This window comes from Anomaloglossus baeobatrachus, chromosome 4 (assembly GCF_048569485.1).
Source record: "Anomaloglossus baeobatrachus isolate aAnoBae1 chromosome 4, aAnoBae1.hap1, whole genome shotgun sequence".
In the NCBI taxonomy this organism is placed as follows: domain Eukaryota; kingdom Metazoa; phylum Chordata; class Amphibia; order Anura; family Aromobatidae; genus Anomaloglossus; species Anomaloglossus baeobatrachus.
Window position 1 is genome coordinate 88,595,373 of NC_134356.1, and position 25,191 is coordinate 88,620,563.

General features: G+C 47.3%; 1 protein-coding gene across 2 annotated transcripts in view; it reads left to right on the plus strand.

Annotated features, from left to right (window-relative positions):
- The first annotated feature begins 1,129 nt into the window (after positions 1 to 1,129).
- Positions 1,130 to 25,191, plus strand: part of MACROH2A1 (macroH2A.1 histone) — a 120,045-nt gene continuing 95,983 nt past the window's right edge. The window contains exons 1-2 of one of the 2 annotated variants that reach the window (XM_075344456.1): positions 1,130 to 1,455; positions 24,612 to 24,803. In XM_075344456.1, the coding sequence (XP_075200571.1) occupies positions 24,632 to 24,803 (172 nt within the window). In that variant the 5' untranslated portion in view covers positions 1,130 to 1,455; positions 24,612 to 24,631. The remainder of the gene's footprint in view (positions 1,456 to 24,611; positions 24,804 to 25,191) is intronic. The other variant, XM_075344457.1, reaches the window with a different exon arrangement.

Here is a 25,191-nt window from a genome sequence, read left to right on the forward strand (position 1 = left end):
TGGACCTTAGGTCCTTTCCCGTCCCAAGACCCGAAAGACGGCAACAGCCCACCGAGGGGGATAGAAAGCCACCGCACAGGCAGAGAGATCCCACGGGCCAGCGCCTGCGGGCAAACTGGTTCCCCGACACACATAAAGCCGGGGAGCGGACTACCGTTGCTGAAGCATAAGCAGTCAAGTTCTACAAAAAGAGGTGCAGGAGAAAGGCGGGGACCACCAACCTGGTGGGGGACCAAGCGCAGCCGGCTGCGGGCACCGACCACCATCCTTTTGGTTTACCAGAGACTCCGGTGTATCTGTCATAGTGAGTACAACAGTGTCCTCGGGCTGCGCACCGCACCAACACGCCCGCACCTCGCAACCACCTGGCCCCAGGACCATCACCCCCTGCCCACGGAGGGGTCAACACCAGGCTGCACAACACCGTCCCCGGGAGCCTAGTTAACGGCAGCGGTGGTGTCCACATTCACCACAACCCGTGGGTGGCGTCACGAACTTACATCCCTAAAACACCACGGCCTCGGCCGTAAACCTCCCCACCGAAATCCCTACACGTAGCGCCAGCCTCCCTTCAGAGCAACGTGACCCCCAGGTCCGGAGGCTTTCGAGACACCCACCAAAACGAGCCTGGATCTGAGCGGCTCGGCTGGCGGCAGAGCGCGGGGCGGTACAACTTCACCCAATATTACGAGCCACCCTTCCCATGTTCTGACGACCATCTTCGCTCTTTGTAGTCGGGGGCAGCAGGCGCAATCTAGTGACGTCATCGCGCCTCCAGCACAAGTGAATGGTGGAGCAGAGAGCTGATGGTTCCCTGCTCCACCTTTATACCGAGCTGTAGAGGGGGAACATGCCGCCATCCATACCTAGAACCAATGTACTGCTGGCCTGTAGGGAGGATGCACTCTATAGAAACACACATGACATGTCCGGCCTCCAATCCATAGGGGCATTCAGCCGTATTCTCGGGATCGGTGGAAGTCTCAGAGGTCAGGTGACCAGAGTGACATACTATCACCTGTGGGACCGCTATATCCGTGTACAGGAGGATGGGGCGCCATCAGCAGGACACATAGCAGCCTGCACTCTGCAAGCACTGGTGACTCGCCCCCTACAGGTCACAATTATACAGGGAGTAGGGCATAACACTGCGCGCACATTACCGGCCCCGGCATCAGCAGCGCACACATGGGGCCGGCAGTGCATGGATACAAGGCTGGACGTGTTGCCGGCCAATAGCACCGCGTGTAGCTGCACCAATAGAGGCGAGCAGTGACGACACCGAGTCCTCACCGTGGAACATTCCTGTCAGCAGCCGCCGCCTCACTGTACAGGACAAGATGGGATATGACGCCCGGGCCGCGGTGCATTGTGGGCGTGGGTGACAGCCGCTGCCTAGTCTTTCCAGTTCACACCGGGAGTGAGCGCTCAGACGGCGGACAGATCACCGGAGCTGTGAGTACTGACATGTGACCGGGGCTGAGGGTGCAGACCGCCACAAGCTGTCATAGGCGCGCCCCTACTGCATGTGTATGAGCCGTGCAGGGCTCCGGTGTCTGCACCTTCCTGTGCAGCGGGGACTGCACCTGCTGCGCTCAGCAAACTTCTGCTCACTGCACTCTATTACCTGACATTAATATGTATGGGATTATTCTCTCCACATGACTTTATACTTAGATTATCTGTGGAGCTCACAATGGTGCACTCACTACAGTCACTCACACTACACCAGGACTGATCACTCACGTGCTGTAGAAAGGACAGGAGTGTCACTCACACTACACCAGGACTGATCACTCACGTGCTGTAGAAAGGACAGGAGTGTCACTCACACTACACCAGGACTGATCACTCACGTGCTGTAGAAAGGACAGGAGTGTCACTCACACTACACCAGGACTGATCACTCACGTGCTGTAGAAAGGACAGGAGTGTCACTCACACTACACCAGGACTGGTCACTCACCTGATGTAGAAAGGACAGGAGTGTCACTCACACTACACCAGGACTGATCACTCACCTGTTGTAGAAAGGACAGGAGTGTCACTCACACACACTACACCAGGACTGATCACTCACCTGATGTAGAAAGGATAGGAGTGTCACTCACACTACACCAGGACTGGTCACTCACCTGTTGTAGAAAGGATAGGAGTGTCACACACACTACACCAGGACTGGTCACTCACCTGATGTAGAAAGGATAGGAGTGTCACTCACACTACACCAGGACTGGTCACTCACCTGTTGTAGAAAGGATAGGAGTGTCACTCACACTACACCAGGACTGGTCACTTACCTGATGTAGAAAGGACAGGAGTGTCACTCACACTACACCAGGACTGATCACTCACGTGTTGTAGAAAGGATAGGAGTGTCACTCACACTACACCAGGACTGGTCACTCACCTGTTGTAGAAAGGATAGGAGTGTCACTCACACTACACCAGGACTGATCACTCACGTGTTGTAGAAAGGATAGGAGTGTCACTCACACTACACCAGGACTGATCACTCACGTGTTGTAGAAAGGATAGGAGTGTCACTCACACTACACCAGGACTGGTCACTCACCTGATGTAGAAAGGATAGGAGTGTCACTCACACTACACCAGGACTGGTCACTCACCTGTTGTAGAAAGGACAGGAGTGTCACTCACACTACACCAGGACTGATCACTCACGTGCTGTAGAAAGGACAGGAGTGTCACTCACACTACACCAGGACTGGTCACTCACCTGATGTAGAAAGGACAGGAGTGTCACTCACACTACACCAGGACTGATCACTCACCTGTTGTAGAAAGGACAGGAGTGTCACTCACACACACTACACCAGGACTGATCACTCACCTGATGTAGAAAGGATAGGAGTGTCACTCACACTACACCAGGACTGGTCACTCACCTGTTGTAGAAAGGATAGGAGTGTCACACACACTACACCAGGACTGGTCACTCACCTGTTGTAGAAAGGATAGGAGTGTCACACACACTACACCAGGACTGGTCACTCACCTGATGTAGAAAGGATAGGAGTGTCACTCACACTACACCAGGACTGGTCACTCACCTGTTGTAGAAAGGATAGGAGTGTCACTCACACTACACCAGGACTGGTCACTTACCTGATGTAGAAAGGACAGGAGTGTCACTCACACTACACCAGGACTGATCACTCACGTGTTGTAGAAAGGATAGGAGTGTCACTCACACTACACCAGGACTGGTCACTCACCTGTTGTAGAAAGGATAGGAGTGTCACTCACACTACACCAGGACTGATCACTCACGTGTTGTAGAAAGGATAGGAGTGTCACTCACACTACACCAGGACTGATCACTCACGTGTTGTAGAAAGGATAGGAGTGTCACTCACACTACACCAGGACTGGTCACTCACCTGATGTAGAAAGGATAGGAGTGTCACTCACACTACACCAGGACTGGTCACTCACCTGTTGTAGAAAGGATAGGAGTGTCACTCACACTACACCAGGACTGGTCACTTACCTGATGTAGAAAGGACAGGAGTGTCACTCACACTACACCAGGACTGGTCACTCACCTGATGTAGAAAGGATAGGAGTGTCACTCACACTACACCAGGACTGGTCACTCACCTGATGTAGAAAGGATAGGAGTGTCACTCACACTACACCAGGACTGATCACTCACCTGTTATAGAAAGGACAGGAGTGTCACTCACACTACACCAGGACTGGTCACTCACCTGTTGTAGAAAGGATAGGAGTGTCACTCACACTACACCAGGACTGATCACTCACCTGATGTAGAAAGGATAGGAGTGTCACTCACACTACACCAGGACTGGTCACTCACCTGATGTAGAAAGGATAGGAGTGTCACTCACACTACACCAGGACTGGTCACTTACCTGATGTAGAAAGGACAGGAGTGTCACTCACACTACACCAGGACTGGTCACTCACCTGATGTAGAAAGGATAGGAGTGTCACTCACACTACACCAGGACTGGTCACTCACCTGATGTAGAAAGGATAGGAGTGTCACTCACACTACACCAGGACTGGTCACTCACCTGATGTAGAAAGGACAGGAGTGTCACTCACACTACACCAGGACTGGTCACTCACCTGATGTAGAAAGGACAGGAGTGTCACTCACACTACACCAGAACTGGTCACTCACCTGATGTAGAAAGGATAGGAGTGTCACTCACACTACACCAGGACTGGTCACTCACCTGATGTAGAAAGGACAGGAGTGTCACTCACACTACACCAGGACTGGTCACTCACCTGATGTAGAAAGGACAGGAGTGTCACTCACACTACACCAGGACTGGTCACTCACCTGTTGTAGAAAGGACAGGAGTGTCACTCACACTACACCAGGACTGGTCACTCACCTGTTGTAGAAAGGATAGGAGTGTCACTCACACTACACCAGGACTGATCTCACTCACCTGATGTAGAAAGGATAGGAGTGTCACTCACACTACACCAGGACTGGTCACTCACCTGATGTAGAAAGGATAGGAGTGTCACTCACACTACACCAGGACTGGTCACTCACCTGATGTAGAAAGGACAGGAGTGTCACTCACACTACACCAGGACTGGTCACTCACCTGTTGTAGAAAGGACAGGAGTGTCACTCACACTACACCAGGACTGGTCACTCACCTGTTGTAGAAAGGATAGGAGTGTCACTCACACTACACCAGGACTGGTCACTCACCTGTTGTAGAAAGGATAGGAGTGTCACTCACACTACACCAGGACTGGTCACTCACCTGTTGTAGAAAGGATAGGAGTGTCACTCACACTACACCAGGACTGGTCACTCACCTGTTGTAGAAAGGACAGGAGTGTCACTCACACTACACCAGGACTCAATCACTCACCTGTTGTAGAGAAGATGGAAGTGTCACTCAGACTACACCTGGTCACTCACCTGTTGAAGGAAGAAGTGTCACTCAGATTATACCAGGCTTGGTCACTCACCATTTGAAGGAAGGATAGGAGTGTCACTCAGATTACACCAGGACTGATCACTTATGTTCTAGAAAGAAATGTCACTCAGGCTACACTAGGACTGATCACTGGCCTATTGTAGAAAGAGTAGGAGTGTCACTCAGATTACAGCAGGACTGGTCACTTGCATGCTGTAGAAAGGATAGAAATGTCCCTCGGACTACACCAGGACTGAGACTAATCACTCGCATGTTGTATAAAGGATAGAAGTGTCACTCAGACTAAACCAGGACTCATCAGTCACATGTCAAAGAAGGGTTACAAGGAGTACAAGAAGTATCGTTTGGACTACACCAGGACTGAAAGATCATTCTATCTTTTCTACTGACTGTAAAAGGGATAGAAGTGTCAGCCCAGCTACACCAGTTGTTCCAAGACTCCACTCACCACAGCTCCCAACTGATCGTGTTTTCAGGATTTCCTTCCTATTGCACAGGGGAGAGAAAATGTGACAATTTCTGATGTCTTGAGAACGATTCCATCACCTGTTCAATGGTAAGGAAATCCTGAAAACATGAACTGTTGGTTGCTGTGAAGACTGGTGTTTGGGAAACAGTCGACTAGACCATGACTGATCACTCACATGTTGTAGAAAGGATAGAAGTGTCAGTCATACTAGACCATGACTGATCACTCACATGTTGTAGGAGTATAAGGCTACTTTCACACTTGCGTTGTGCCGCATCCGTTGCAATCCGCGCCTTGAGGAATTACGGTAACTGTTGCAGGAATCCGTTTATTCCTCATAGGCTTCTATTAAGGGTGGATTGCCATGAATGGTCTTGCGTTGCATCCGCCCCACGGCGCATCAGTCGTTTTGTCAGTGACCGTCGGGCGGAAGGAACGCAGCATGTAGCGATTTTTGTTGCTGTAAAAAAACGCACTCGGCAGGATTTCATCGGGATCCGTTAAGAGGCATAATGAATGTCTATGGTGCTGGATTCCGTCGCCATGGGTTTGGCAACGGATTCCAGTGCAGGATTCCGTCACGTTCTACTGAGCATGCCCAGCAGAACGTTCGAAATCGTTTAAAAGCACACTCTCTCCTTCTGTGTCTGTCTGTTGGTCTCTCTCTGTCGATCGGTCTATGTCGGTTAGTCTGTTGGTCGATCTCTGTCTCTCTCTATGTCTCTATCGCTCTCTGTCGGTCAGTCTCTCCCTCCCTCTCTCATACTCATCGATCACCGGCACGGCGCTGCCCGTCTGTCACACTGCTCTGGCGGCTTCTTCTGCTTTTGAAAATGCCGGCCGCTCATTATTCCATCTCGTATTCACTGCTTCCCCCACCCACCGGTGCCTATGATTGGTTGCAGTCAGACCCGCCCCCCACGCTGAGTGACAGCTGTGTCACTGCAACCAATCACAGCTGCGAGTAGGCGGGTCTATATCGTTCAGTACAATAAATAAATAATTTTAAAAAAATGGCGTGCGATTTCCCCCCCCCCCCAATTTTGATATTAGCCAGGATAAAGCCACATGGCTGAAGGCTGGTATTCTCAGGATGGGGAGCCTCCCAGCCTAACAATATCAGATCAGCCAGCAGCCGCCCGGAATTGCTGCATCCATTAAATGCGACAGTCCCGGGACTCTACCCGGGTCATCCCGAATTGCCCTGGTGCGGTGGCAATCGGGGTAATGAGTGATTGGCAGCCCATAGCTGCCACTAAGTCCTAGGTTAATCATGGCAGGCGTCTATGAGACACCCCCCATGACTAATATATACTGAAAGTAAATAAACAAAAACACCAAAAAATCCTTTATTTGAATTAAAAGATAAAAAACACCCTCTTTCACCACTTTATTAATCCCCAAATACCCCTCGAGGTCCGGCGTAATCCACACGAGGTTTCACGACGCATCCAGCTATATGAAGCTGACAGGAGTGGATGCAGAGCGCCGCCGCTCGCTGTGAGCTCCACGCAGCAACTGAAGTGAGTCGCGCTGTCAGCGGAGACGTCACTGAGGTAGTGCCTGCATATGTGCGGTGATGATGGGGGCGATAGTGTCGGTGTGTGCGGTGATGATGGGTGCGGTAGTGTCGGTGTGTGCGATGATGATGGGTGCGATAGTGCCTGTGTGTGTGCCGTGATGGGGCGGTGATGATGGGGGCGGTAGTGCCGGTGTGTGCGATGATGATGGGTGCGGTAGTGCCGATGTGTGCGATGATGATGGGTGCGGTAGTGCCGGTGCGTGTGGTGATGGTGTGTGACATGATGATGGGGTCTTTCTCTCTATTTACAACGCATCAATCACATGCGTCACACAGTGCATTGTGACGCACAACGCAAGTGTGAAAGTACCCTAAGGCTATGTGCACACTGTTTTTGTGCATTTTTGGCCACTAAAAACGCATAAAAACGCACCCTCAGCAAAAATAGCGACAGTCCTGGGACTCTACCTGGCTCATCCCGAATTGACAAAAAACACCCTCTTTCACCCCTTTATTAATCCCTAAATACCCCTCCAGGTCCAGCGTAATCCACACGAGGTAACACGATGCATCCAGCTCTGCTACTTGAAGCTGACAGGAGCGGCCGTAGAGCACCGCCGCTCGCTGTGAGCTCCACGCAGCAACTGAAGTGAGTTGCGCTGTCAGCGGAGACGTCACTCAGGTAGTGCCTGCGTGTGTGCGGTGATGATGGGGGCGGTAGTGCCGGTGTGCGTGCGCTGATGATGGGGGCGGTAGTGCCGGTGTGCGTGCGCTGATGATGGGGGCTGTAGTGCCGGGGTGTGTGCGCTGATGATGGGGGCTGTAGTGTCGGGGTGTGTGCGGTGATGATGGGGGCTGTAGTGCCGGGGTGTGTGCGGTGATGATGGGGGCTGTAGTGCCGGGGTGTGTGCGGTGATGATGGGGGCTGTAGTGTCGGGGTGTGTGCGGTGATGATGGGGGCTGTAGTGCCGGGGTGTGTGCGGTGATGATGGGGGCGGTAGTGCCGGGGTGTGTGCGGTGATGATGGGGGCGGTAGTGCCGGGGGGTGTGCGGTGATGATGGGGGCTGTAGTGTCGGGGGGTGTGCGGTGATGATGGAGGCTGTAGTGCCGGGGTGTGTGCGGTGATGATGGGGGCTGTAGTGCCGGGGTGTGTGCGGTGATGATGGGGGCTGTAGTGCCGGGGGGTGTGCGGTGATGATGGGGGCTGTAGTGCCGGGGGGTGTGCGGTGATGATGGGGGCTGTAGTGCCAGGGGGTGTGCGGTGATGATGGGGGCTGTAGTGCCGGGGTGTGTGCGGTGATGATGGGACTGTAGTGCCGGGGTGTGTGCGGTGATGATGGGGGCTGTAGTGCCGGGGTGTGTGCGGTGATGATGGGGGCTGTAGTGCCGGGGGGTGTGCGGTGATGATGGGGGCTGTAGTGCCAGGGGGTGTGCGGTGATGATGGGGGCTGTAGTGCCAGGGGGTGTGCGGTGATGATGGGGGCTCTCTCTCTATTTACAACACATCAGTCACATGCGTCACACAGTGCATTGTGACGGGTGCCGCACAACGCAAGTGTGAAAGTACTCTAAGGGCCGCTTTACACGCTATGACATTGCTAAAGCGATGTCGTTGGGGTTACGGAATTTGTGACGCACATCCGTCCGTGTTAGCATTGTCGTTGCGTGTGACACCTATGAGCGATTTTGAATCGTTGCAAAAATGTTCAAAATCACTCATCGGTGACATGGGGGTCCATTCCCAGTTATCGTTGCTGCTTCAGGTACGATGTTGTTCGTCGTTCCTGTGGAAGCACACATCGCTCAGTGTGACACCGCAGGAACGAGGAACCTCACCTTAGCTGCGTCCTGCCCGCAATGAGGAAGGAAGAAGGTGGTTGGGATGTTACGTCCTGCTCATCTCCCCCCCCTCCGCTTCTATTGGCCGGCTGCTTAGTGACGCCGCGGTGACGTCGAACGCACCTCCCCCTTGAGGGAGGGATTGTTCGGTGGTCACAGCGACGTCGCTGAACAGGTATGTGCGTGTGACGCTGCCGTAGCGATAATGTTCGCTACGGCAGCGATCACCACATATCGGCCGTACGGCGGGGGCGGGTGCTATCATGCTCAACATCGCCTGCAAATGCTGGCAATGTCGCAGCGTGTAAAGCGGCCCTAAGGCTATGTGCGCACTGAGCGTTTTTTTGACGCTGCGTTTGTGCGTTTTTGGCCATTAAAAACGCATAAAAACGCACCCGCAGCAAAAACGCGGAAAAAACGCACCGTGTTTTGGTGCGTTTTATAGCTGCGTTTTTGATTTCTACGTTTTGCTGCGTTTTTCCAATGCATTGCATGGGTGGAAAACACATAAAAACGCAGGAAAGAATTGACATGTCCATATTTTTTTTTTCTTTTTTTTTTTTTTTAAAGCTCAAAAACGCAGCTTAAAAAAAAAAGTTGTGTGCGGACAGCAAAAATGAAAACTCATAGATTTTGCTGGGGAAGCAAAGTCATGCAGTTTTAAGCCCCAAAATGCACAAAAACGCGCCCAAAAAACACGCAAAAACGCCACGAAACACGCACTGTGTGCACATAGCCTAAGAAGTCTTAGTCAAACTTCTCCAGGATCAGTCACCTTTTGTGTATGTTACAATAAGTGTCACTCAGACTAAACCAAGAACACAAGAAGTGTCAGTCCGACTACACCCTGACTGGTCAGTTGCATGTTGTAGAAGCGTTTCAAGAAGTTTAGAAAGAGTATCAACACTGTATTAGGCTACATGCGCACGCTGCTTTTTTTTGCTGCTTTTTTGGCTGCAGTTTTGTCAGCAGAACTTTCTGACATCTGACTTCCCAGCAAAGTCTATGAGAAGTCAGATTTGTCATGCGCACATTGCAGTTTATTTGTCAGCGTTTTTTTTGTCAAAAGTTTGTGACAACAAAAATGCAGCATGTTCATTCTTCCTGCGTTTTTGTCAACATTTGTCACCCATTGAAATCAATGAGGGCATCAAAAACGCAGGAAAAATGCATGCTAATCAAAAGTGGTGCATTTTACCTGCCTTACCTGCCGCTGATAGTCCCGTCCTCCACATCATCTCCCCTATGCGTGCACGCTGGGGACAGTGGTACTTCGGGGAACACGTGGAGGACGGGACTATTAGCGGCGGCGGCAGCGAGAGGGGGATGGACATTGGCAGCTGAAAACATTGATTTTTCCCTCTCGCTGCCGTCGCCGCTGATAGTCCCGTCCTTCACGTGTTCCCCGAAGTACCGCTGTCCCCAGCGTGCACGCACAGGGGAGATGATGGACCCCTCTCACTGCCACCGCCGCCGCTGATAGTCCCGTCCTCTACGCTCCTGTCAGCTCCACGCAGTAGCGCGATCAGCTGAGCTGTCACTGAGGTTACTCGCGGCCACCGCTGGATTCAGCGGTGACCGCGGGTAACCTCAGTGACAGCTCAGCTGATCGCGCGGCTGTCTTCAGTTGCTGCGTGGAGCTGACCGGAGCGGCGGTGTCTGCTGCTGCTCCGGTCACCTCCATGCAGCAGAGCTGGAAGCGACGCTGGACCATCCTGGATTACGCCGGACATGGAGGGCTTTGTCGGGCTTATTAAATGGGAGAACGAGGGAATTTGTTAGTGTTTTTTATTTTTAATAAAGGATTTTTTCAGGTGGGTGTTTATTTACTGTAACTTACAGATTAATCATGGAAGGTATCTCGGGGAGACGCCTGACATGATTAATCTAGGACTTATTGGCAGCTATGGGCTGCCAATAACTCCTTATTACCCCGATTTGCCAACGCACAAGGGCAAATTGGGAAGAGCCGGGTACTGTCCCAGAACAGCCGCATCTAATGGATGCGGCAATTCTGGGCGGCTGCTGACTGATATTGTTAGGCTGGGGGGCTCCCCATAACGTGGAGCTCCCCATCCTGAGAATACCAGCCTTCAGCCGTATGGCTTTATCTGGCTGGCATTAAAATTGGGGGGGACCGCACGCCAGTTTTTTTTAATTATTTATTTCTAATTTTTTTTTTTTTCAATTCAACAAGCTTTATGGGCTTGTTTGAACTGAAAAGTACATGAAACAATTGTTGACAAAACTGCAGCCAAAAATGCACCAAAAAAGCAGCAAAAATGCAACAAAAAAGCACCTACATTTTTTGTGACATTTCCAGGCTCTCTGACAAGGTGCAGTTTTGGCTGCAGTTTTGGCTGCAGTTTGTGAACACGAAAAAGAAGCAGCGTGCGCATGTAGCGAATGACTATTCAAACCAAGCACAGGGACTTGTGCATCATGGCGGGGCTAATCATGTAACTACACCTTCCCTCCTGATGGTTTCCACTCTTTTTTTTTTATGAAAATAAAGGGAAACCATGCATGTAGCAAAGTCTATTTATATGATTAGCCCCGCCATGATGCACCGAGCACCTGTACATAGTTTGAACAGTCATACTTGCTGATAGTCTCCTTTATTTGCAACTTCCTACTTGCCTGTTTTCCCTCTGTCTTCACTTCCCACCCCCCTCTTCTTTGATTGACAGTTTGTCCCCAATGACCACAGCATGATAGAAGCAGGGTGACACCTCTGCCGCCCCACATCTTCTATCTCCACCCTCATACGAACAGTCATCAAGTGACGGCACTGGTGTCCCTCATCCTGCTTCTATCACCGCCCCCTGGTGACATCGTGGGAGGACAGAAGCAGAGTCATAGCAGTGACTTCTCTCACAGCTTCTACCTGCCCTGGATTTAGGACATCCTCAGAGGGCAGTGATTATAGAAACTATGTTAAGTGACCTCAGTGCCATCCCCGGACGCTGGAGGGAAGTGAGTGCAGCTCCAGCTTCCTGAAGATGCCTTGAACGAAACATCACGTGAAGTAAAAAATGACAATTAGGAATTAGCTAAAGATTAATATAGGGTTTTCATAATAAAGCAAATGACATAACTACTTAGGGTGTAAAAATACATTTTCTAAAGGACATTTTAGCTAGTAATTCCTCCTTTAAAGCTAATGATACATTTTCTACTTGTCCCTAGAACTTTTGCCCATTCAGATTTGTATTGTCAAGTATAGAGAATACTGTAGTTTATGTGTTTATGAAGCTGTAAACTTGGCAACAGGTATTTAAAGGCATTGACTGGGCTAGCGAGTTTAACCTCTTGAATCCCAACAGCCTGTACTGAACTAACATATACATGCAACACTTCTGTTTTTGCTCCCATTTTCCATGAACTGCCTTTTCTCTCAAATAGGCTACTATCACACAGAGCATTTTTTTTTGCATTTTTTTTATCATTGGTTCTATGCAAATATATGCTTAAAAAAAAGCAGCTTTTTACAGGACCAGCCAAACCTATGAGATTCAAGAAATCTCATGCACACACACCCACTTGCTTTATTTCCTTACTGAAATGGAAAACTGCTGCATTTTTAAAAGTAGCAGCGTGTCAATTCTTTTAGTGTTTTTGCTGCTTTGTTCACCACTGAAAGCAATGAGAAAAAAAATGCACCTGTGTTTTCTGCGTTTTTGGTGATTGAAACTAACTTTATTTAAACATGTACCGTAGACAAATGACACCAAAAATGCAGCAAAACATGTAGCTTTTTGTACTGTCGAGATCAGGTTTTGATGCAGAGAAAATGCAACAAAAACACCCTTTCTGAATGGAGAGGGAGACCCGTGCGTACACAGATAGAGACCTGTCAATCACCTAGAGCGGTGCAGAGAGCAGGCTTCTCAAATAGGTTTTACTGTACAACACTCCTATCTGGCTGCAATCATGCCAACATATGCATATTTAAGGGGGAGACGCGTGCTTAAGTAGAGGGGGAGATGCATGCGTAAGTAGAGGGGGAGACGCGTGCGTAAGTAGAGGGGGAGAGTGTAACCCGTGCGTAAGTAGAGGGGGAGAGTGTAACCCGTGCGTACGTAGAAGAGGAGACGCGTGCGTACGTAGAGGGGGAGAGTGTAACCCATGCGTACGTAGAGGAGGAGACGCGTGCGTACGTAGAGGGGGAGAGTGTAACCCGTGCGTACGTAGAGGAGGAGACGCGTGCGTACGTAGAGGGGGAGAGTGTAACCCGTGCGTACGTAGAGGAGGAGACGCGTGCGTACGTAGAGGGCGAGAGTGTAACCCGTGCGTACGTAGAGGGGGAGAGTGAAACGCGTGCGTACGTGGAGGGGGGAGAGTGTAACCCATGCGTACATAGAGGAGGAGACGCGTGCGTACGTATAGTGGGAGGGTGTAACCTGTGCGTACGTAGAGGAGGAGACGCGTGCGTACGTAGAGGGGAAGGGTGTAACCCGTGCGTACGTACAGGAGGAGACGCGTGCGTACGTAGAGGGGGAGAGTGTAACCCGTGCGTACATAGAGAAGGAGAGTGTAACCCATGCGCACGTAGAGTGAGACCTGTCAATCACCTAGGGCGGAGCAGGGAGAAGACTTCTCAAATAGGTCCTGAAACACTCCTACCTGGCTGCAGTTGAACAGTCTGGATTTGATTCATGGTGCCCAGAGTTTTAGCAGCATGAATCGAGTATTAAGTACTCCTTTACTACTGCCATACTAGAGCTTTGTGTCTAGTATGGCAGTGATTTGGTATGAGACGAGTCATGAGATGTCACACGTTTCTCACACCCCAGTAGTACCTTCCTTACCTATTCCTGGCAATCACACAGATTTTTCTAAACCTGAAATCCAATTTTAGCAGGAAACACATAGAGCTGTTGTTATCTGACACATGGTGTGGGTTGTGCTCTCTTTGCAATCAGGAAGGACTAGTTTGTGCTTTCTTATATTGATAAACACCTCAAAATAGTATTAAGCTACAGAGTAAGCCTTGGTCATCGGGCCTGCGTTTTAATATTTTAGCCATCTCATTCTACCCATCTAGTACAGTTTTACGACTCATCCAGCCTTACTTTGATTTCACTGATCTGGGTAAGTCTGGTAGGGGATAAGTCATCAATGTCTGATCGGTGGGGTTGTGACCCCTGGCACCTCCACCAATCAGCTTTGTGCGATGCTGCCGCCGGCCAGCCGGAGCTACTCTGTTACGGAGCTGCACTGCATGATCCACAGAATGGGGCCATCCTCTCCATATTTGAATCAATACGGTGCCGATGTGCAGTACCCGGCCATGGTCACTGTTCCATCAATAGAGCTGTGCAGCTCCACAAATGAGTAGTTCCAATAGTCAGAGGAACCGGGAACAGCTGATCGCCGGGCGCCATGAATCAGGCATTCATGGTCTATCCTAAGGATACAGGCTGCATTTGGGGTATTTTTGTATCAGATGTATATTTCAAGTGTTCAGCAAAAAAAATATGCAGCTACTCAATATACTGTAGATCTGCTCACTGATTTCAATGCAGGTCTTCCAACATACAGGCGATCCTATGATCTACCAGGGTATGTCATTCAGTTTGGTGAAAATATGATAAAAGTACATTAACTTGGATAAGGCTTGGTGCGTGGGAAATGTATAGATACCTTACAGTATTCAATTGTGAGCGCTCCTCTATGCAAATATGTAAGGCAAATACACAGTGCAAACAAAGCCTAGTTTCTGGTTCCGTCTCATGTCTATTGAGCATTGTAATATAAAATATTCTTGCAATTTAGGAATTGAAGACTGTATATGTACCATGTATAATGTACGCAGCATTCTGGTGAGCAAAGTGTTAAAGATAAAGAAGTTGTATTATGACCTGGTGTCAATTGGCATTCTGACTCTGTGGGGTTAAAGTCCACTAGTATTTTTCAACATTGACAAAGGCATCAAAACTATGAATTAACACATGTGGAATGAAATGCTTAACAAAAAAGTGTGAAACAACTGAAAATATGTCTTATGCTATGTGCCCACGGGGACATTGTCCTGCGGATATATCCGCAAGACATTCCGCAGGTGCTCCCCGAAATCTGCAATAGAACTTTCTCTGTTTCAATGCTGCGGATATACAGCGGAATGTCGTGCGGATATGGTGCGGGCATTCTGCATTGAGGATACAGTACCATGGCTTCGGCACTGCATCCTCAATGCAGAACAAGTGCTGCAGTGATCGGGGTGCTCATACTTTACCTCCATGATGCAGCACCTCGCTTTCCGGCGGCCGGGTCACTGTCAGGCAGCGTCTGGTTCACTGTGCTGGAGGTGGGCGGACCTGAACTAGCTCTGGCTGTCACATGACCGGAGCTTGTGCAGGCCCCGCCCACCTCTTCCTTCCTGTACCTGGCTGGATCCACCGTGCTGCTGCCGCTACACCGGATGGAGAAAGTGACTCGGGTCTCTATCAAGGCAGGTAAGTATATGGGACCCTGCGGAGAAATCCACAACAATAATTGACATGCTGCAGATTTTTCCGCACGAAAATCCACATGATTTCCACTGCGGAAAAATCCGCAGTGTGGGCACAGCATTTCCCAAATGCCATAGAAATGGCTGTGCTGCAGATTTCTGGAAAATCCGCGGCTTTTCCGCGAGAAATCTGCGGCAAAATCCGCGCATTTGACGCAGCGTGGGCACATAGCCTTACAGTCTAGGTTCTTCAAAGTAGCCACCTTTTGCTTTGATTACTGCTTTGCACACTCTTGGCATTCTCTTGATGAGCTTCAAGAGGTAGTCACCGCAAATGGTTTGCTTTTCACTGGTGTGCCCTGTCAGGTTTAATAAGTGGTATTTCTTGCCTTATAAATGGGGTTGGGACCATCAGTTGTGTTGTGCAGAAGTCTGGTGGATACACAGCTGATAGTCCTACTGAATAGACTGTTAGCTGCTTTTTTCTTGCCATAATACAAATTCTAAGCAAAGAAAAACGAGTGGCTATCATTACTTTAAGAAATGAAGGTCAGTCAGTCCGAAAAATTGGGAAAACTTTGAAAGTGTCCCCAAGTGCAGTGGCAAAAACCATCAAATGCTACAAAGAAACTGTCATGAGGACGAAAGGAAGACCAAGAGTCACCTCTGCTGTGGAGGACAAGTTTATCCAAGTCACCAGCCTCAGAAATCGCAGGTTAACAGCAGCTCAAATTAGAGACCAGGTCAATGACACACAGAGTTCTAGCAGCAGACACATCTCTAGAACAACTGTTAAGAGGAGACTGTGCAGCAGGCCTTCATGGTAAAATAGCTGCTAGGAAACCACTGCTAAAGACAGGCAACAAGCAGAAGAGGCTTGTTTGGGCTAAAGAACACAAGGAATGGACATTAGACCAGTGGAAATCTGTGCTTTGGTCTGATGAGTCCAAATTTGAGATCTTTGGATCCAACCACCGTGTCTTTGTGCGATGCAGAAAAGGTGAATAGATGGACTCTACATGCCTGGTTCCCACCATGAAGCATGGAGGGGGAGGTGTGATTGTGTGGGGGTGCTTTGCTGGTGACACTGTTGGGGATTTACTCAAAATTGAAGGCATACAGAACCAGCATGGCTACCACAGCATCTTACATTGGCATGCTATTCCATCCGGTTTCCATTTAGTTGGACCATCATTTATTTTTCAACAGGACAATGACCCCAAAAACACCTCCAAGCTGTGTAAGGGCTATATGACTAAGAACCAGAGTGATGGGGTGCTACGCCAAATGACCTGGCCTCCACAGTCACCAGACCTGAACCCAATCGAGATGGTTTGGGGTGAGCTGGACTGCAGAGTGAAGGCAAAAGGGCCACCAAGTGCTAAGCGTCTCTGGGAACTCCTTCAAGACTGTTGGAAAACCATTTCCGGTGACTACCTCTTGAAAATCATCAAGAGAATGCCAAGAGTGTGCAAAGCAGTAATCAAAGCAAAAGGTGGCTACTTTGAAGAACCTAGAATATAAGACATATTTTCAGTTGTTTCACACTTTAAGTATTTCAATTCCACATGTTTTAATTCATAGTTTTGATGCCTTCAATGTGAATTTACAATTTTTAGAGTCATGAAAATAAAGAAAACTCTTTGAATGAGAAGGTGTGTCCAAACTTTTGGTCTGTACTGTGTATATGTAATATATATATATATTAGTGAAACCTTGGAATACGAGCATAAATTGGTTCTGGGAGTGAGCTCTTAATCCAAGTTGATCTTATATGAAATCGAATTTTCCCATAGGAAATAATTGAAACCCAGATAATTCATTCACAACCCAAAAATATTTACTGTATTTATACAAACTTGTTACAGTAACACAAAATAATGTCCTGTATTTATATAAAATTATTACAGTACACTAACAGACAATACTGTACAGTAAAAAACCTAAAACAAATTAAACTGCACATTAGCTTACAATGGAATTGTTGGTGTGCGGAAGGTACAGTATAGAGAAGAGATAATGTATAAATATGACAACCTTTATTCTAGTACAATACACAAAAAAACCACCCCCAAATCTATTCTCCCCAAAATAAGGGTAGAAGTATGCCAAATCTGGGGTAGGACTACTGCTTACGCAATTAGATTACAGTATAAGCAATGTGCTGTACTGATTAGGAGAAAGAAAGTACAATACTGTAGCCACAAATGCAAATTAACCTCATAACGACAGCCGTACGACTTAAAGCGGCGGCAAAACAGGGTACTTATTCTGTTCCGCCGCTTTAAAGCGGCGGCCCGAAAAAACCCTGTAGCGCCCCCCAGCGACCGAAAATCTCGGGGGTTTCAGCTACCGGGGGTAGCTGAGACCCCCCAGATTATGAATCGGGGTGTTTTTTTTGGACCCCGATCATGTGATCGGCGGTATACACTGTATACCGACGAACACATGAAAAAAAAAGAAATGGCCAGTAAAACTGATTTCTTTTTCATCTGACATGATCAAACATGTCAGATGAGAAAGAAATCTAACCCCCTAGTGCCCCCAAAGCCCCCGGTACCGGAGAGTCCCCCCACCCCCACCCCTACCCCCACCGGACATCCAAAATGGCGCCGAAGCGCACAGAAAACTGCCGCCGGCGCCGGCTCTGCAGTCATTTCCCTCCGATCTGAAATGATCAAACATTTCAGATCGGAGGGAAATGTCCTCCCCCTGACCCCTCCTCCAGTCCACTGGAGCTCTCTGGTCACCGGAGCCCCCTCCGGTTCTCCAGAGCCACCACCCCCCCTCCCCCCTCCGGAAGATGGCGGCGCACAGCGCGCGGCCGCATTCATTCTGCTCTTTCTGCCGCATGTGACACGTCACATGCGGCAGAAAGGTGTCCCCAGGTCCCACTAGGTCACCCCCCGTCACCCCCCCCCCAAGCCCCCGGTTATACGTTACCGGTCTGCCGCTCCGTCCCGCGATCACGCCGCCTCCTTCTTCAATGCTGGCGGCGCATGCGCAGACAGCGGCTGTCAGCTGGATCCCTGCAAGCAGGGATCCTGCTGACGTCGCAACTGCACAGGCTACTCCACTGTGGACCGGGGGAGGGTGAGTGCGGTAATCTGCAGTCACACTCCTCACATGGAGAGACTGCTGTTCCACAAAATGGGGGGTACGTTCTGTGAGCGTGCCCCTCATATTCTGGAATGAGGTTACTGCAGGTCACTCTGCCCTAGGTTGGACCGGGGCAGTGTGAGTGCAGTATTCTCAGATTACTGCACCCACACTGCTCATGGAGAGCTTGCTCTTCCAGAAAATGGGGGATACGTTCCCTGAACGTGCCCCCCATATTCTAGAAGATCCAGAGCCGGCGTGGGACCTCCAAAATGGATTACAGCGACCGGAATTTCTTTATTTTCAATAAATTGGTAAAAGAGGAATGTTTCGGGGAGTGTTTTTTCAAATAAATTTTTTTTTTGTCTTTTTTTTTTTCTATTACTGACTGGGTTAGTGATGTCGGGTATCTGTTCAGATGCCGTGACATCACTAACCCCAGGGCTTGATGCCAGGTGACATTACAGCTGGTATCAACCCCATATATTACCCCGTCTGCCACCGCACCAGGGCGCGGGATGAGCTGGGGCGAAGCGCCAGGATTGGCGCATCTAATGGATGCGCCACTTCTGGGGCGGCTGCGGCCTGCTATTTTTAGGCTGGGAAGAGTCCAATAACCATGGCTCTTCCCACCCTGAGAATACCAGACCCCAGCTGTCCGCTTCACCTTGGCTGGTGATCTAATTTGGGGGGGACCCCACGTTTTTTTTTCTTTTAAAAAAAACGCCTGGGGAGCCCTCCAAATTGATCACCAGCCAAGGTGAAGCTGTCAGCTGTGGTTTGCAGGCTACAGCTGTCTGCTTTACCCTAGCTGGCTATCAAAAATAGGGGGGACCCCACGTCGTTTATTTTAATTATTAATTTTTTGGGGGGCTAAATACAAGGCTAGGCACCCTTTAGTGCCACATGAAAGGCACTAAAGGGCGCCAGCTTAGAATATGCAGGGGGTGGGACGTTATATTGGTTTGACATCTATCCATTCATCCATTGTAGCATTTTAGGCTGTGTGCCCACAATCAGGGTTTGCAGCGTTTTGGGCGCAGATTGTTTTCCCTGCGTCCATAACGCTGCGTTGTGCAGTAGAAGCACAGTGGAAGGATTTTTAGAAATCTCATGCCCAATGTGCTTCTTTTCTCCGCAGTATAAACCGACCTGTGGTGCAGCTTCCCGAGCCTCAGCATGTCAATTTATGCTGTGGAGATGAGTGTTCTCTGCAGGTAGAATAGAGCTCCACAGCAGCCTGAACCCAAATCGTGGGCATGGGCAGCTGCGTTCTCCCGTGGACAACACTCACATCTCTTCAGGAGGCTGACACTGTGTACTAGACGCCGTGTCGCTGGATCATGGCCACATAGCCTAAAAGTGAGACATTTGTTGCTACAGCAACATTTTTGTGAAGTACCTGTGGATTCAAAATGCTTACTATACTCCTGAATAAAATCCAGTTTCCAAAATGGAGTCACTTGTGGGGGTTTTCTGACGTATAGGTACCCAAGGGGCCCTGCTAATGTGACATGGTGCGCGCAATTTATTTCAACTTTTCCAGAATTCAAATGGTGCTCCCTCCATTCCAAGCCCTCCCATTTATCCAAACAGAGGTTTTTGGCCACATGTGGGGTATCCCTGTGCTCATAAGACATTGGATAACAACCTGTGGGGTCCACGGTTTGTTGTTGTCTCTTGAAAAAGTGAGAAATTTGATGCTAAAGCAACAGTTTTGTGAAAAAAATGAAAATTTTCAATATGGCAACCTAAGCTTATCAAATTCTGTGAAGTACTCGTGGATTCAAACTGCTCACTATACACCTAGATAAACGCCTTGAAGTGTATTGTTTCCAGAATGAAGTCACTTGTGGGGGACCGCCACTGTTTAGGCACCTCAGGGGCTCTCCAAATGCAACCTGGCGTCCGCTATTGATTCCAGCCAATTTTGCAGTCAAATGGCACTCCTTCCCTTCCGAGCCCTGCCATGCGCCCAAACAGTTGATTTCCACCACATATAAGGTATCGCCAAACTCAGGAGAAATTGCACAATAAATGTTATGCTGAATTTTTTCCTTTTACTCTTGTAAAAAAAAAAAGCTACCTGGTTGAAATAACAATTTTGTGGTAAAATATTTTTTTTTTTTTTCATGGCTCAACGTTATAAAATTCTGTGAAGCACCTGAGGGTTCAGGGTACTCACCAAACATCTAGATAAATTCCTTGAGGGGCCTAGTTTCCAAAATGGGGTCACTTGTGCGGGGTTTCTGCTGTTTAGGTACCTTAGGGGACCTCCAAATGCGACATGGTGCCCGCAATCTTTTTCAGCCAAATTTCCTTTCCAAAATTCAAATATTGCTCCTTTCGTTCCAAGCCCTCCCATTTGTCCAAACAAAGGTTTCAGACCACATGTGAGGTATCACCGCGCTCATAAAAAAGTGGTTAACAAACCTTGAGGTCAAATTTTTGGAATTACCTCTTGAAAAAGTGAGAAAATTGATGCTAAAGCAACATTTTTGAGAAAATTATTAAAATTTTCAATATGACAACGTAACGTTAACAAAATCTGTGAAGTACCTGTGGATCTAAAATGCTCACTATACCCCTAGATAGAAGCCTTGAGGGGTCTAGTTTCCAAAATGGCATCACTTGTGAGGGGTTTCTTCTGTTTAGGTACCTTAGCGGACCTGTAAATGCAACATGGTGCCCGCAATCTATTTCAGCCAAATTTGCTTTCCAAAATTCAAATATTGCTCCTTCTGTTCCGCGCCCTCCCATTTGTCCAAACAGAGGTTTCTGACCACATGTGGGGTATCGGCGTGCTCATAAGAAAGTGGGGAACAAGTTTTGGGGTCCATTTTGTTGTGTTATTTCTTCTAAAAGTGAATAAATTTGGGTTAGAGCAACATTTTTAGGTAAAATTTAATTTTTGCTTTTTTTTCATTCCACATTGCTTTTGTTCATGTGAAGCACCTGAAGGGTTAATAAACTTCTTGAATGTGGTTTTGAGTACTTTGGGGGGTGCAGTTTTTAGAATGGTGTCACTTTTGGGTATTTTCTGTCATCTAGGCCTATTGAAGTCACTTCAAATGTGATGTGGTCCCTAAAAAACTGGTTTTGTAAATTTTGATGTAAAAATGAGAAATTGCTGATAAACTTTGAACCCCTCTAACTTCCTAACAAAAAAAAATTTTGTTTCCAAAATTGTGCTGATGTAAAGTAGACATGTGGGAAATGTTATTTATTAACTATTTTGTGTCACAGAAATCTCTGGTTTAACGGTATAAAAATTCAAAAGTTGAAAATTGCTAAATTTTCAAAATTTTTGCCAATATTCAATTTTTTTCATAAATAAACACAAAAAATATTGTCCTAAATTTGGTACTAACATGAAGTCCAATATGTGACGAAAAAACAATCTCAGAATCACCGGGATCCGTTGAAGCGTTCCAGAGTTATAACCTCATGAAGTGACACTGGTCAGAATTGCAAAATTTGGTCTGGTCATTAAGGTGAAAATTAGCTCCGTCACTAAAGGGTTAATAGACATGCTATATAGTATATATTGTACTGTACAATGGTATACTGTATACCATATCCAGTACATAGGTACAGAAAGTTATCTCCAGTAGGTTTACACAGAGCGTCTCAAAGTGGGTCAGAGCTCGTTGAAAGGACAGAACCAGACGTGTGCTTGGTGAGTATTTGCTCTTATTGCAAAGCATTGTTCTTAAACCAAGTTACAATTTTTAGAAAGCTTTGCTTGTGTTGCAAAACGCTCTCAAACCAAGTTACTCTTAATCCAAGGTTCCACTGTATATATGAGTGTGTGTATGTGTATGTGTATATGTATGTATATATATATATATATATATATATATATATATATATATATATATGTATGTATGTATGTATGTATGTATGTATATGTATAATATATATGTGTGTGTGTGTGTATACAGTGCCTACAAGTAGTATTCAACCCCCTGCAGATTTAGCAGGTTTACACATTCGGAATTAACTTGGCATTGTGACATTTGGACTGTAGATCAGCCTGGAAGTGTGGAATGCACTGCAGCAAAAAAGAATGTTATTTATTTATTTTTTTTTTTTTTTTAAATTGTGAAAAGTTTATTCAGAGGGTCATTTATTATTCAACCCCTCAAACCACCAGAATTCTGTTTGGTTCCCCTAAAGTATTAAGAAGTATTTCAGGCACAAAGAACAATGAGCTTCACATGTTTGGATTAATTATCTCTTTTTCCAGCCTTTTCTGACTAATTAAGACCCTCCCCAAACTTGTGAACAGCACTCATACTTGGTCAACATGGGAAAGACAAAGGAGCATTCCAAGGCCATCAGAGACAAGATCGTGGAGGGTCACAAGGCTGGCAAGGGGTACAAAACCCTTTCCAAGGAGTTGGGCCTACCTGTCTCCACTGTTGGGAGCATCATCAGGAAGTGGAAGGCTTATGGAACTACTGTTAGCCTTCCACGGCCTGGACAGCCTTTGAAAGTTTCCACCCGTGCCGAGGCCAGGCTTGTCCGAAGAGTCAAGGCTAACCCAAGGACAACAAGGAAGGAGCTCCGGGAAGATCTCATGGCAGTGGGGACATTGGTTTCAGTCAATACCATAAGTAACGTACTCCACCGCAATGGTCTCCGTTCCAGACGAGCCCGTAAGGTACCTTTACTTTCAAAGCGTCATGTCAAGGCTCGTCTACAGTTTGCTCATGATCACTTGGAGGACTCTGAGACAGACTGGTTCAAGGTTCTCTGGCCTGATGAAACCAAGATCGAGATCTTTGGTGCCAACCACACACGTGACGTTTGGAGACTGGATGGCACTGCATACGACCCCAAGAATACCATCCCTACAGTCAAGCATGGTGGTGGCAGCATCATGCTGTGGGGCTGTTTCTCAGCCAAGGGGCCTGGCCATCTGGTCCGCATCCATGGGAAGATGGATAGCACGGCCTACCTGGAGATTTTGGCCAAGAACCTCCGCTCCTCCATCAAGGATCTTAAGATGGGTCGTCATTTCATCTTCCAACAAGACAATGACCCAAAGCACACAGCCAAGAAAACCAAGGCCTGGTTCAAGAGGGAAAAAATCAAGGTGTTGCAGTGGCCTAGTCAGTCTCCTGACCTTAACCCAATTGAAAACTTGTGTAAGGAGCTCAAGATTAAAGTCCACATGAGACACCCAAAGAACCTAGATAACTTGGAGAAGATCTGCATGGAGGAGTGGGCCAAGATAACTCCAGAGACCTGTGCGGGCCTGATCAGGTCTTATAAAAGACGATTATTAGCTGTAATTGCAAACAAGGGTTATTCCACAAAATATTAAACCTAGGGGTTGAATAATAATTGACCCACACTTTTATGTTGAAAATTTATTAAAATTTAACTGAGCAACATAACTTGTTGGTTTGTAAGATTTATGCATCTGTTAATAAATCCTGCTCTTGTTTGAAGTTTGCAGGCTCTAACTTATTTGCATCTTATCAAACCTGCTAAATCTGCAGGGGGTTGAATGCTGCTTGTAGGCACTGTATGTATATGTAGGTATGTATGTGTATGTATATATGTGTATATATATATATATATATATATATATATATATATATATATATATATATATATATATATATATATATATATATATATATATATATATATATATAATATACACACACAATCTCTAATAATTATACACACTCTGCAGGCAACAGTGAAGCATGGTGGAGGGTCCTTGCAAGTTTGGGGATGCATTTAGTAAATTAATTTGTGGATTTGGTCAGGTTTAATGAAGAAATACAAGCAGACACTGATCTATCATGCAATACCATCAGAGAGGCGTCTGGATCCAAATGTATTCTGCAACTGGTCAACGATCAAAAACAAATAGCCAATATGATTAAGAATTGTCTGCAGCATTAAGAAGAACAAGGCGTTAGGTATGTGATGATTTGACCCCATTGTCTGGGATTACATGAAGACAGAAGGATTTGTACAAGCCTCATACACAGGAGATCTGTGGTTGGTCCTTTAAGATGTTTGGAACAACCTCCCCACTGAATTTCTTCAAAAGCTGTGCAAGTGAACCTAGAAGAATGGATGGAGGCAGGCAAACCAAATATAGATTTAGTTTTACATTTCTTATTTGTTCAGTCACTTTGTTTTAATTAATAAGTAAAAATCCTTTGATAGTTGTTTTTTTTTTTTTATTTTTTTTCCAGACCTCAAAGTTTTGCTCATATCTATGTATTTATGTTTTACAGTTATATAGCACACAATCACAATGTCAAGCAGAGGAGGAAAAAAGAAGACCACCAAGACCTCAAGGTCTGCAAAGGCAGGGGTCATATTTCCAGTGGGAAGAATGCTGCGCTACATTAAGAGAGGACACCCCAAATACAGAATTGGCGTTGGGGCCCCTGTTTATATGGCTGCTGTGCTGGAGTATCTGACCGGTGAGCTTGATATGCTGTATTTTTCGGACCATAAGACGCACCTTGGTTTTAGAGAAGAAAAATAGGAAAGTAAAATTTTAAGCAAAAAGTGTGGTCATGACACTATTATGGGGCGAGGATCTGCTGCTGACACTGTTATGGGGTCAAGACAAGGAAAAACTCCTAAAATATAACATTTATTAGATATGCGGGGAGGTACTGTGGTATGGTTCGAGCAAAGTGAAGGTATTTGTGCAAGACCTTTAGGAGGTCACCTGATTTTGAGCCATATCATTACATGCCCTATGAAAATACGGTAAGGCCGTTTTTTTCTACTTTAATGGTTGCGAACATTTGTTTGACCCTGATGAAGCGACCATCCTAGCTGTGTTTATCAATGCAGGTTTGA